The 13,474-nt window shown below is 33.2% G+C and overlaps 2 protein-coding genes across 3 annotated transcripts; one reads left to right on the forward strand and one right to left on the reverse strand.

Moving 5' to 3' along the window:
• Nucleotides 1–3,627, forward strand: LOC130948607 (B3 domain-containing protein Os04g0386900-like). The gene is made up of 4 exons (XM_057877402.1): nucleotides 1–352; nucleotides 457–516; nucleotides 2,021–2,163; nucleotides 2,659–3,627. Exons 2-4 carry the CDS (start codon nucleotides 483–485, stop codon nucleotides 2,968–2,970), a joined length of 489 nt encoding a protein of 162 aa, XP_057733385.1. The 5' UTR covers nucleotides 1–352; nucleotides 457–482; the 3' UTR covers nucleotides 2,971–3,627.
• Nucleotides 3,628–3,736: 109 nt separating this feature from the next.
• LOC130948606 (G-type lectin S-receptor-like serine/threonine-protein kinase At1g11300) lies at nucleotides 3,737–9,924 on the reverse strand. 2 transcript variants are annotated; one of them, XM_057877401.1, is made up of 7 exons: nucleotides 8,510–9,924; nucleotides 7,725–7,850; nucleotides 5,211–5,365; nucleotides 4,905–5,115; nucleotides 4,565–4,805; nucleotides 4,307–4,457; nucleotides 3,737–4,211 (listed from the first exon to the last, which is right to left on the reverse strand). In XM_057877401.1, the coding sequence occupies exons 1-7, from the start codon at nucleotides 9,840–9,842 to the stop codon at nucleotides 3,903–3,905; spliced, it is 2,526 nt and encodes an 841-aa protein (XP_057733384.1). In that variant the 5' UTR covers nucleotides 9,843–9,924; the 3' UTR covers nucleotides 3,737–3,902. The 2 variants fall into 2 exon arrangements, 1 of the variants encoding a protein (XP_057733384.1); XR_009073110.1 differs by having other exon boundaries at nucleotides 3,981–4,211; nucleotides 4,307–4,471.
• Between the last annotated feature and the right edge of the window lie 3,550 nt (nucleotides 9,925–13,474).

Below are 13,474 nucleotides of genomic sequence, written 5' to 3' on the forward strand. Positions count from 1 at the left end.
TTTTTCAATTATCAAATGCACACATTCCAAGTCTGAACTCTCAAATATTCTCAATCGGTTTTCTCAGTTACGCTCACCTCTTTACTTGATGCATCCATCTCTTCATATACAACTTTAATCTTTCTATTTTCAAATCGCACTCAAGTCACCGTTGAAAATATGGCTGAAAATATCTTGAAAATATGCATCTGAACACGCAACAGCTGGATTCGCGGGAAGGGAAACTCGCTGTGCTGCATGTGACTGCCTGAAACACGAGAAACCTGTTATAGTCTTCAGCAGCACAGGAAGCACCGCGACGTTGTAGGAGGCGGCTTCAGAAAGTTTTGGCGCGTTCTACCTGTTGATAACGGTATTGGCGTTTCACATTCTTGTAACCTAATTTGTCTTTTAGAAAATCAAATTCTTTAATGAAAGTTTTGTTTTTATACTGAATAATTTTTTAAACCTCCATAGTTACACCGTTGCCCACCGCCTCAAGCATGAGTTCTCCAGGATCATCCTCAACCTCAAGAGGTAATTTTATTTTTTATTCTTTTAAAGTACTTTTTGGAATTTGAATTGAGCGGTGATATTGAGATTTTAAATCTCCCTTTTGTTTATATTTTATACAAATTGTTGAGATTTAATAAAATAACCTGCTAATCAAGTTAATGAAAATTTTCTTTCATTTTTAAATAGACTGCATGCCGTGATGCTCTCCCTTGTTTTTTTTTTTTTTGATTTTATTTTGTAATCTTTTTTATGACTTAGATAAAACTAAATGTATGCTCGAAAAGCAAGCGCACTGTTAGTAGTTTAACACTTAAACAGAACCTTTTCCTGAGTTGTTGCCAATAATTAGTGTGTGGGAAAGAAGGCTGAAATTATTTATTTGGTTAGTGTTAAACAGCTTTGCCCATGGAATTTATTTATTTATTTAAATTATTAATGGTAAACAAATTTGAATACTGGGAACAAATTGCGTTTTTGTTGTACTTGTGAATGTTCAATTTAACAAAATGTTAAGCGTAAAGATGTTCCCAAAAGGGCTTTTGGTTTATTGATGTGGGTTCCAAAACAGGACATAACATTGTCCCTTCCCCTGATTACCTCTCTACTTGACCTAGTGTTTAGAAGCTGTCTTTGGGACACAAATACAGAGATAATAATTATGCAAATATGTTTTATATTATACGTGATGTGGGACTTCCTAATTTAAATCGGAGTTTAATGCCTTATAACCACATAATATGGCATATCTAAAGGTTGAAAGAGTGGTAAATCAAGAACTTGGTGAACAAAAGCATTCTACAATACCACTTGATTTAGTAGAAAGTGTACTCCTCAAAAGCAAATTGATAAGAGGGGAGTGAGTCCATGTATCACAACTTGCAAAAATTGTTGACTTTATCATTTTTTTGTCCTTATAAGGGGAGCCTTTGAGCAACGGTTGAGTTGTCTCCATGTGACCTTTTGAGTTCAAGTCGTGGAAACAGCCACTTATGGAATTATCAGGCTAAGCTACGTATATTACACCCTTTGGGTGTGACCCCTTCCCTCCATCCTGCATTAATGCGGTATGCTTGTGCTCCGCTGGCAACCCCACCCTCCTGCCACCCGGCACGTCCTTTATCTTTTTCTTTCCTGAATCTCATTATTTTAGTGACTGGTATACTGTTTGTATTTTATCTTTCTTTTTTTTTGTTCTGTTTAATCTATCATCTTTTTAGGGTACATAAGCCATAGGTAATAGAGACATTTAGGTTAATTAAGGGAAAAGGTTATAAAACCATGATGTGATTGAAATTGGTAAAAATAAGTTGTATAGAGTTAACTGTTTTGGAAGTGTTTTGATAATGCATCTAAAGAATAAAGAACTTTAACGTGGCAAAGTTGGAAACTAGTCTCCAAGGAAATAGGACTAAGGGAATTAGTAAAATTATTTATGGAATATAGACTCATAGTTGGAAGGGTTGTGATCCGATGAAACTATGTATGCAACATTTAAATCTAACTTCAACCAACTCAAATTTTGCAGTTTCAGTAGAAGAGCAAGCCCCATTGCCAAAGCCGGCTGATCCTGCAGCAAAATTATCAAGCGATGAGATTGCACCACTTTCAGGAAATCCATTCTTTCATGTAGTTCTTTCAAAATCACATGTTCGTCGTAGTTGTCTCATGGTAATTTCACATTATGTTATAATTTCATTTGCCTCTTATATAGTCAGAGAAGATTAAGAAGTCATATGAATGTCTAAATTTCTGATGAATATCAATCTTCCACATTTCAGAATACCATTTCTGTTTAATTTAAGGTTATGAATTAGATTACAACGGATGCATGTTTGCACTTGATGTCTTCAATGGAAAGGATAAGAATACACAAAATCAGGATGCAGCAACCTTAATGTTGTGCTAAGACTGACCCTAAAACATTTTTTTCTTTTACATTTCGATTATTGCTTCGAATTTTTAATAGTCATTGGAGCTGAATGCACTTGTTCTTTCAAAGGTCCATTTCATGTATAGGGATTTTTTTTTAAACTCTACTGTGCCTGTTGAGCACATGAAAACACAAGACAATTTAATGTTTGTGTTAGCTATAAAATATTTATTCTCTTCTTATACACTTCCAATAATAAATTAATCATGTTAAAATCTTATATTGGTAAATAGGGGCCATCAAAGGACTTGGTAGATATACTTCCATTTGCTGAGGTCCCTACTGTTCTTAAGTGTGGAGGTGAGAGCTGGGACATGGTGTATCGTGGACATGCTCCGGGTCGCAAGTTCTTTGATGGAGGCTGGAGAAAATTTGTCAAAGCTAATTGTTTGGTAGAGGGAGATGCTTGTGTTTTCGAGCTCATGGCAAACAGTGATGAGAAAATTGTCTTTGAAGTTCAAATTCTCAGAGGTGATGTCCCCAAAGTGTTTTTTAAAAGGGATAGAATTGGTGAAAGTGAACAGAAGCCAATTGTCATTGACTAGTGAACCGCAATATGGTATAGTATTGCAGGGTTTCTTTTGGTGCTTAGGTTGCTGCAACTAATTGTTTGGAATATCTGTTTAGTGAATGAATGCATTGGAATATTTTTGTATATTGTGTTGTTGACTTGCTCTAGATAGATAGTAAGTGCTTGAGTATGCAATGTAAAATATGTTTCATAAATCAAAAGTAATGGTTTGTTTGTACTAATTAGAAGGGCAAAAAATGTCATCATAATAAGTATACTCGGTTATTGAAATAGCTAAATTTGTTTGGGATGTCTTTGGGTATGAATTTGATTTTTGATATGGGGAAGATGTGTTAAGAAATGGCCTAATATGCCCTTTATTTATTTTAGTCTGTTTATAGTCGCAACTATTGTCATAGTCAACAAGGTGGAAACTTCCAAGAAAAGACTTAGAAATGGGAGGCCGGGCGATCCTGCCGGTGAACTGACTGTACCTCAAACCAGGGAATGCTTCGAAATCTTCGGCATTGATGTATCCTTCAGTTCCACCATGATCTATTTGACCTTGCAATTGATGCTCTTACTAGCAAGTCAGACAAAACACGAAAGTGTTTTTTAGTTTGGTGATTTTAACTTCTCGTAACTGGCCATTACAGGCTTCTTCTATCATGCTTTTTAAGTGGGGATTTATTTATTTATTTTCTTTCATAGTTAGATAATATCATAAATTCACCTTTTTATGAAGAATTAGCTTAGCACTATCAAATATGTGCAGAGAAGTTTAGTGCATCAGAAGTCAGAACAGATCTTGCTTTAGAAATCACTCAACATTCACCAACCAAAGTATTTTAGCCTAGATGTTAATATAAAACTTCATATTCTCATCATTAATAGTTGCACAAAAGAGAAAACAAAAAGATCAATAGGCAGCTTGAAATCTCATGAATTCAATTTGCACATATTATATTATCTTCCTTCTAATTCAGTAAGAGTTACATTGTTGTTTGAGTTGGGTTGGTGACTTTTCTGAGAGGATTCTGAACTGTGCAGCTTTTGTTTGTGGACAAATGCAACTTGTCCTGGTGGAGGAAGATGGGTAATCTCACTTATTAGCATCAAAACCACAGTGGATATAGTTGGTCTTTCTTTTGTCAATTCTTGCACACATAAAAGTCCTATGTGTATGCACCTCAAAATACTTTTCTCAAAGCATGGATCCATAATCTCTGGATCTGTTAATGATATGATGTTATTTTCATTCCACAGCTTCCATGCCTTGAAAAACACAAACAAAACTTTGTTAATATGAGTATAATAAATGAAATTGAAACTGTTTGTAACTAAAAGGTGGTAGAGGAACAGTGACTAACATATCCAACAAGGCTTAGTGATTGCTGATGGTTATAAAAGCTGGTGTTTCTTCGTCCGCTAACAATCTCTAGTAACAAAACTCCAAAGCTGTAGACATCTGATTTCTCTGAAAAAAGTCCTTCCATTGCATATTCGGGTGGCATGTAGCCGCTACATCCAAAAAGCTAAATGCAATAAGTAAGGAAGTAACTAATTAAGTATTAAATAGCTCAATACGTAAAGATAATTATGTAAAATAAAAAAAAAGGATAACATACTAGGTTCCAACGACTCTTTTTGTATTAGCTTCGTCATCTTCACCTCCTCTAAAAATTCTAGCTAAACCAAAGTCTGATATTTTTGGATTCATTGCATCATCCAACAATATGTTGCTTGCTTTAAGATCTCTATGTATGATTCTAAGTCTTGAATCTCTGTGAAGATAAAGTATACCACGAGCTATTCCTTCAATTATGTTGAAACGTTTCTTCCAATCTAAGACTTTTCTTTGCTGCGGATCTACAGAATATGACAAACAAAAGCTATGCTTAAGTTGAAGGAAAAATGGATGCACATAAGACCTAAGAGTATAATACTAAGAAGGATGGAAGAACGAACCAAAGAGAAAAGCATCCAAACTTTTGTTTGGCATGAACTCGTAGACCAACATTTGTTCGTCGCGTTCGACACAACAACCAAGAAGTCTAACAAGATTGCGATGTTGAAGTTTTGATATAACCACTACTTCGTTCATAAATTCTTCCAACCCTTGTCCAGACGCTTTGGATAATCTTTTCACCGCGATTTCTTGTCCGTCTTCCAAATGTCCCTAGAAGATAGTTAAAGTCTTAAAGATGTTCAAATATATTGATTTTTGCAGCATAATGTGAAGGATTATTGGCATATCTTTGGGTGAATTATTACCTTATATACTGGACCAAAACCTCCTTTCCCAAGCATGTTTTCAGCATGAAAGTTGTTTGTAGCAGTTGCAAGCTTTTCAAATTCGAATAAAGGTAGTTCGTCGAGTTTCATTTGTTTTTGTTCCCCGGCATTACTCTTTTTTAGAGTCGGAGTTCCTGAAACTTTCATTTGTAAGAAAGAAAAATCTACATTCTTGAACTAAAAAATTTAATGAAATCTACAATGCACACAAACAAAATTAATGAATGTGCTTCTTTCACGGATGATAATTTTATTGGATATATGAAGTTGAATGGTGTTTCCAATTTTTTATTATATTTTATTCATGTGTGTTTGTTTGAAGTTGGACTCTCACATTCTCTAAAAGAGTTTCATAGGTGTTTTATGAAAAAAACAAACAAACCCATGTAGTAAGAAATTAATCATCATTAAATTTATGACTTTATCATATGTGAGTTTTATTGTTATAATTTAGATTAAAGTGTTTTTGTCTCTAATGTTTGAAGTAAATTTTAAAGTTGTCTCTAATATTTAAATTGTCATATTAAGTCTCTAACGTTTTAAAATTATTTTAATATTGTCCTGCTATTAGTGATCTTTTAACAAGTTGACAGTAGAACAATATTGAGACAATTTTAAAACATTATGGATTTAAATAAAACTAAAACGTTGGAGATAAAAATGATACATTATATTACTTTTAAAAGAATGATCAAATCAAAGAAAATAAAAATGAATTTTAACATAATAAATTACATTACAAATTCAAGATTTTTATTCATTATGAAATACTTGTAGAATGATTAGTAGATAAATTTTCAGAAAAAGAAAAAAAATCATATTTTCAATTTTATTTTTAATTTTAAAATAAATTTAATTTTATCTTTCAATAATATTAATTTTTTTACCATACTTAATTATTCGATTATTTTTTAATCACATTTAAGTAAATTACCTTTAATCATATTACTATCATTCAAAATGAATTTATTTTTAAAAAAATTTACTCTTCAAAATTTTTACTCATTATGAAATACTTGTAGGATGTCTAGTACATAAATTTGCAAGGGTGAAAAAAAATAGCATGATACATATACAATAAAATATAAATTATACTTTTTTTATTTCTAATGTATTGAACTTCTTTATTTAATTTAAGTAAACTTTATTTTTAACTTTGAAATAAATTTTAATTTTATTCTTCAATAATATTAATATTTTATGTTAGATAATTATTTTTAATTGATCTAAGTAAATTACTCTTAATTACATTATTTTCATTCTAAATAAATTTATTTTTTCAATTTTACTCTTAATCACATTATTTTCATTCTAAGTAGATTTATTTTTGATTAAAATTACATTTAAAAAATAACTTGAATAATTATCTATCATAAAAAATTGATAGTATTGAAAAATTAAATAAAAAATTAAGTTTAATTAAATTAAACATTAAAAAAATTTAGTATATTAGAGACAAAAAATATAATTTATACTTTACTGTATATGTACCATACTTTTTTTTCCTTTCCTAAGAAGTTTATCTATTAGCTATTCTATAAGCATGAGTAAAAAAATTTGAATTTGTATACAATTTATTCCATTAAAATTCACTATCATTTTACTTGATTTGGTAATTCATCTAAAGAGTAATATATCATTTCTCAATATTTTGGTCTTATTTAAGTCCATAACGTTTTAAAATCGTCTTAATGTTGTCTTGTTATCAATTTTGCTAAGAGATTACTAACGACCGGACAACATTAAGATGATTTTGAAACATTAGGAACTTAAATAAGACGATTTAAATATTAGAGATAATTTTGAGATTTATTCTAAATATTAAAAATAAAAATAATATTTGATTCTATAATTTAAGAATAATTAATTTTTTATTTTTTTATTTTACCAATTTTCTCATTTTAGTGAGGTTTGATGCATATATTTTATATACTAGTGGATTAATAAGTTATTACAAATTAATTCACAATATCTTTTCTATTATTCTAGTAGGACTAGTAGTTATATAATAAAGAAATTATTTATCAATATCAGTATAAAGGCATAATGATAACTGACAAGAATAAAATGTTTTTATTAATATGCTAATCTAGGAATATTTTAACAAAAATTTGATGATAAAGCTATATTAAATTAAACTTATCATTAAATAGCATAAAAAAGTTAGCAAATAACATATACCAAATAAGAGGACAAAGATATGCATACATAGTCTACTCGTAAGTCATAAGCAGCTGTAGTCAGTAGTCAATACTCACACTACCACCCCAACAGTAAACCAAACATGTGATGAAGTCTAACTATTCCTAGTCAATTCTTTGTCGCACTATATTGAATTATTGTTCAAAAATACCTGATTGACACAGCCAAAATTATGTTCATGCACTATATGTGAACCATGTATTTAATCAGAAATACATGTTATATTATATGGAAAAGCCAAATTAAATTAAACTGTTTTGGATAAAAACAGAAAGTGGTAAGGTTACTTACGAGTTTGTTTAGCAGTCCATTTTTGCCACATAATGTATGCACAAATCGCTAATGCAGTTATGCCTATCACCCCAGCAACAATTGGGATCATTAATGGCTTGTTTCGTCTTCTTCCCTTACTTGTAGCTGCAAGGTATTCAGCATATGTATAGAAGGATCAGAGAGCCAAAACAAGCTCATATCAACTTTCAATATTAAAAGTCCAATTTAATTTTTGGATTGATAATTACTTCTCTTTATATAAGAAAAAATATGTATTGAACATTTAGACCTTTGTATTATGTGCCAATACTCACTTTATCGGTTACTAATTATAATTTAATTTTATCGTAATTGCAACTCCAATATTCAGACCTTTCTATGTTGATACTCACTTTATCAACAATCCCCTATAGATATGACTCCCAATTTCAATAATATATATTCAGACTACTAACTTGTACTCTTAAATCATTATCAGAATAACATATACTATTGAATAATTCAAATAACATCTCTCAATATAATATAATATAATAGACATCTTTGTGTTATTATTTTACTCTAAACTCTAACCACTAGAATATGAAGTTTAATTGATATGAAACTGTTCTAGTTTCAGCGCAGCTGTATAGCTCATAAAATTTTTCCAGACATTATTTTTTTTTTAATCCAAAACACAATATTAGAACCAATTCAACCAACCAAAGCATTGGCGCACACCTTTAATTTGTATTTTTATCAAGATTCAAATAATTATTTATCACAACTAATCAAAGAGATAATAATAATAAAAAAAAACATACCAATTAGTTGAGAATAAGGGACACGCAAGAAGAGATCAACTCCACCATAAGGGAACTTCTGCAAATCAATCAAGTCTCTAATCCAAAACATGCATCCAACATAAGAATCATAAGCATAAGCCAAACAAGAACAATTGGCCAAACAATTCGTTTTGCACTTGTCCAAATTAGCATCAGATCTCTCAGCAAAATCCGGCACTTTCATATTATTAAACACCTTAAACCCATCTTGTTGCACTTCATCAACTCCATTATGACTATTATTGTTCAAATTCTTCAACCTAACACACTGAAGCTGTGCCTCTTTCTTCCTCACACAACCACTAGTCCAATTTTTCTTACTCCATTCTTCCAAATTCCTTGGCTCAAACCCTTCAAAACAGCTACAAATCGGTTTGCTAGATGGATCACAGTTTCCGAATGGCCCACACGTGCCATAAAAATCACACTCATTTTGAAAAACTTCAAACGTCACATAATTCTTTTTGTTCAAGAATCTTGCCAGCCTAAGCTTTCCATCAAAAGTCAACGAGAGAATACCGAATTCGGCCGGATTAGCAAAACTGTAAGTTAGGTAATCTGTTCCGTCTGGATCATGGTCCAGACGCCAACCATAGAGATACTCTGTTAGCATCCTCGGAGCGCCAAGGAAAACCCGGCCGTTCCATGGACCGGTTCGCCAATACGGTTGAGTTTTCTTGTACCAGAAGAAAACTTCCGGAGCGGCCAACCGCTCCAGGCTCCCGGTGAAGTCCCCAGAAGAAGGATCCGTGGGGGATTTCCAAGAAACATACTCAATTTTCTTGCCTGTGAACTTGTTGGCTGCGATTTTCATAGTCGGCACGGCTGCGTCCGCAGGGTGGTTGAAACTGTCCCAAACCGTTTCTCCAGTGTTGTCATCTGTCAGAACAAGATTACCGTTATCTTGAAGTTGAGCACTTGAGATATTGGTGACATTTTTAGTTGAGAATGTGAGGTTTGTTGACCAAACTATATGGTTTCTTCCGTCCATTACTACGATGTTACCATCCTTGTGAATCTTGATAACCCCTGAAGAATTTTTCACGGGTTGATCTCTGTTTGCTATCCATATGATGTTGGAGTCAGAGAGGTACCATATTGCGGCGTAGCGATTTGTTGAGTTTGGAGGGCTGAAGAATCCGAGCTTGAAGTTAGTGTTGTTTGAGGTTATTGTGTGATTGTCATTGATGAACATGGTTGATGTGATTATGTCATTGACAGAGCTCAAACACAAATGGATGCTGCAAAATATGAATAAAGTAGTGATGAACAAGAAGGAATTGGTATGAGTTTGATGACTTAGAAAACCCATGAAGAATTCTAATGTAGTAGAATTTTGTGTGGTTGAAGTGATTAATAATAGTACTAGTTTGGATGTGCTGAGTTTATTTCCATGTTTCCTACAAAATTATTGGTGTTGAATTCTGGACGTGTTGACCGTGGTATATCTATTAAGCTTTAGTGTTTTATTTATTTATTTATTTACGTCTTGGGTTAAGCCTGTTGGCTTTAGTTGTGTAGGAGGTGTCAAATATTTTTTATTTTATTTTTTTATTTTTCAGCAAAGTTAATAAATTAAAAAAAAATTCTTAAAGGCAGTAGTGACTTATATATAAATAATTTAAAATAGTGATAATTTGATAATTAATGTATGATTATCTTTAGTTATTTTTTTATTATTTTTATGAATTTTTTATTTTAATTGAGATTTTTGTGCTTTAATAAATATTTTTTAGAGTTGTTTCATATATTAATATGTTTGGTAAGTTCTTGAAAGATTTTAGATAAGAACAAAAGAGAAGAAGGACAACCAAAGAAGTCTCTGGAAGAACCAAGGAAAGTAGCATATAAAAAGAAGCAACTTCCCATGGAAATGCAATTCTTTCAAAGAGAATTTGTAGATGCTATCAACCTAGCCTCTTCATATTCGAACGAGCATAACTTTAGGTAGAGAGATCCAAATGAAGCATATATATATATATATATATATATATATATATATATATATATATATATATATATATATATATATATCTATAATGGACGTTCATTTTGGGCCACGAGCGACCCTCACATTAGAGCTCGTAAAAGCAGCACGAGAAAACTGGTGTACCGCTTGCCTCATGCTATGCACACCAGCTTCCTTCCTTCCATCGAAGGTGTAGCAATTGCCACACGCCCGGCAATATGCCCCACGCTTGCCGCACACCCAACAACTTCCCAACACGCCACTTCTTCCTCTCCGAGCCTTTCATTGAAGGCGTGGCACTTCCCCGACGCCCATGCACGCTATGCACACTTCCTCCCAGCCTCAAGATTCCTTCGAAGGCATGCGATGTGCCTGATGCCATGCACGCCAGCCCAAGCCTCCATTAAGGAGTGTGTCAAGCCGTCCACACCAGCCACACGCTGGGTCAACTCTCCAGAAAAATTTCAAGAAGGCTCCATCGAAGGCGTGTCACTTGACACACGCCATCCACACCATTTTTACCTTCCACTAAGGGACATGACACTTGTCTCACCCCAACCTCCACACCGGGCTGACGAATGGATTTTTTGCCGGTATAGAAATTATCAAGTGATCAATCGTAGTATAGTCTAAACCAACGCAAAATCCATCATCAAACAAATCTACAATCTATAATCGAGAGTATTAGTCCCGAGTCGTTCTTCCCTAGGAATGCTACAAGGATGCATGTATTGGTTAAGTGGTCTTTTTGTGGCTTGAAGAGTGTGGCATAAAAGTGTGAATAAAAGAAAACAACAATCAATCAATATTAAAAGCCTTGGCCAAGGTTGAACATTGGAAGTCCCATCACTATAGCTTCATTCAATTGTGATAACAAAGGAGTGTTGCTTCACTTAGTTAACCCCTAATTATAGAGGAAAGTCAAGTGAAAGTAATTAACTCATGTCACAAGTCCTAGTCTTACCCTAGGGAAGTCTAGCTTTAGTGCACTCTAAGTCAATTAGCAATCCTCAATTCTTAATCAACAATTGACATCCATTATTCAAGTGTCTCCAATGACTCAACCACTAGGCCAAGTGAGGGAATACTACTCCATATCTAAAGTTGGCATTTTCTCAAACATTTGGAGGGCAAGAATGAAAGACATAGTAAAATTGAGAAGAGAATTAGAATCAAAGCAATTCAACACAAGAGATTAACAACAATCAACAATGAACAACAATGAAAATGAGATCTTCAATGAATCAATAGAGTTTAAAACAACAAAGTTAAACCTAAGATCTACAAGAATTGAACAATTACAAACACTAATTGAGATTAGAGATAAGAATCTACAACATGAACAAAGTAAATTGAGAGTGGCAATAGATCTCACCAAAGAATGGTTGAGAATTGAGAAAATGAAGATGAATCCTAGAGAGAAGTTGGAGTTTCTCTCTCTACAAAATGTAACTAACTAAAAACTATCTATCTAATGATCTAAAATTAGTCTATGGATGTGAATGTGTGTCAATCCCCTTCAATCCTTGGCTCTTATATGCATTTTGGCGCCAAAGTTGGTTGCTGAAACCTTCCCAAAATCGCCAGGCACGTGTTGCCTTAATGAGGTCATGTGCCATCATCGGCGCGTGCGCGTACGGTGCGCGTGCGCGTCCTTGGCCCGTCTCGCAATGTGCGCGCGAGCGCCTTGTGCGCGTGCGCGTGCTTGGCTGAGATCAATTCTTTGGCTTTTTGTGCTTCTCTCTACTTGCATGCTTCCTTCCTTGCTTCTTCTGATCCATGCTTAGCCTATTTCATCCTGAGATTACTAACAAACACATCAAGGCATCTTATGGAATCAAAGAGAAACTAGAATTCATCAAAATAAGATTTAAAAGCATGTTTTTACACTTAAGCACAAATAAGGGAGAGATAACAAAACCATGCTAATTCCTAGGCTAAATGTGACAAAAGGCTCTCAAGATGCTCTAAATTCAATACAAAACAAACCGTCAAATTGGGGTTTGTCAACCTCCCCACACTTAAGCCTTAGCATGTCCTCATGCTAAAATAAGAAGGAACTAAGGGTCATGACATTTGAATGCAACTAAACTACATGAATCCTATCTAAAGGTAACTATCCAAAGCAATTGGAAGTGCTTAGTTCAAACAAATCAATTCCCAAGAGAGCATGTGTAAGCACAAGAGCTAGGCAATAGGAATTAAGTCCAAACCACAATTGTATTGAATTATCAAAAAGAGTTTAAACTTGCAAGAATATAGATAATATGGGTGAACACATGTGATTGAACTTTTGAACCCTCACCGGATGTGTATCCGCTCTATTCACTCAAGTGTTTAAGGGTTAATTCACTCAATTCTCTTCTAATCATGTTTTCCAAAATTTGATTTTCTTCTAACAATCAACACTTATTCAATGCATGCATACATTCATCATGAGGTCTTTCATTTAGGTTGTAATGGGGTTAGGGTCAAGGTAGGATCATTTATGGTTAAGTGGACTAGGATTGAATCTTTGATTAACATAGACTTTCCCACCTAACCTATATAATGACCTATACAATTAAGCACTAATCTAACTACCCATTCTTCACTTTTCTTACATACTCATGCATTCTTATTTGGTTCATAACACTTATGCATTGATTCCTTTTTATTGACTTCACTTTAGGGCATTTTGCCCCTCCTTTATTGTATAATTTTTTTTCTTTCTCTTTTCCATCATCATTTTTCAAAATTTTTTTTTCTTTTCATCATTTTTTTTTCTTTATATATATATATATTTTTTTCTTTCAAACTAAATACAAGAACATCAATGCATAAGGTCTTTACATTTAATCAATACATGAATATGTACCCAATTCCTAAACATAAAAGTGTACTACCCCTTTTATCCCATCCAATGTTCCCAAGCCTCACCAACTTGAATCATAAACACTCTCACTAGCCTAAGCTAATCAAAGATCCAAACAAGG

This window comes from Arachis stenosperma, chromosome 9 (genome assembly GCF_014773155.1).
Source record: "Arachis stenosperma cultivar V10309 chromosome 9, arast.V10309.gnm1.PFL2, whole genome shotgun sequence".
Classification (NCBI taxonomy): domain Eukaryota; kingdom Viridiplantae; phylum Streptophyta; class Magnoliopsida; order Fabales; family Fabaceae; genus Arachis; species Arachis stenosperma.

Bases quoted from the DNA above. Each gene is read 5' to 3' on its own strand.
- LOC130948607 (XM_057877402.1), top strand. From the start codon at position 483: ATGAGTTCTCCAGGATCATCCTCAACCTCAAGAG. The intron at 517-2,020 runs GTAATTTTATTT...CAAATTTTGCAG, and splicing joins ATCATCCTCAACCTCAAGAG to TTTCAGTAGAAGAGCAAGCC. The intron at 2,164-2,658 runs GTAATTTCACAT...ATTGGTAAATAG, and splicing joins TTCGTCGTAGTTGTCTCATG to GGGCCATCAAAGGACTTGGT.
- LOC130948606 (XM_057877401.1), bottom strand. From the start codon at position 9,842: ATGGGTTTTCTAAGTCATCAAACTCATACCAATTCCTTCTTGTTCATC. The intron at 4,806-4,904 runs GTTCGTTCTTCC...CATATTCTGTAG, and splicing joins TTTGGATGCTTTTCTCTTTG to ATCCGCAGCAAAGAAAAGTC. The intron at 4,212-4,306 runs GTTAGTCACTGT...GTGTTTTTCAAG, and splicing joins CACTAAGCCTTGTTGGATAT to GCATGGAAGCTGTGGAATGA.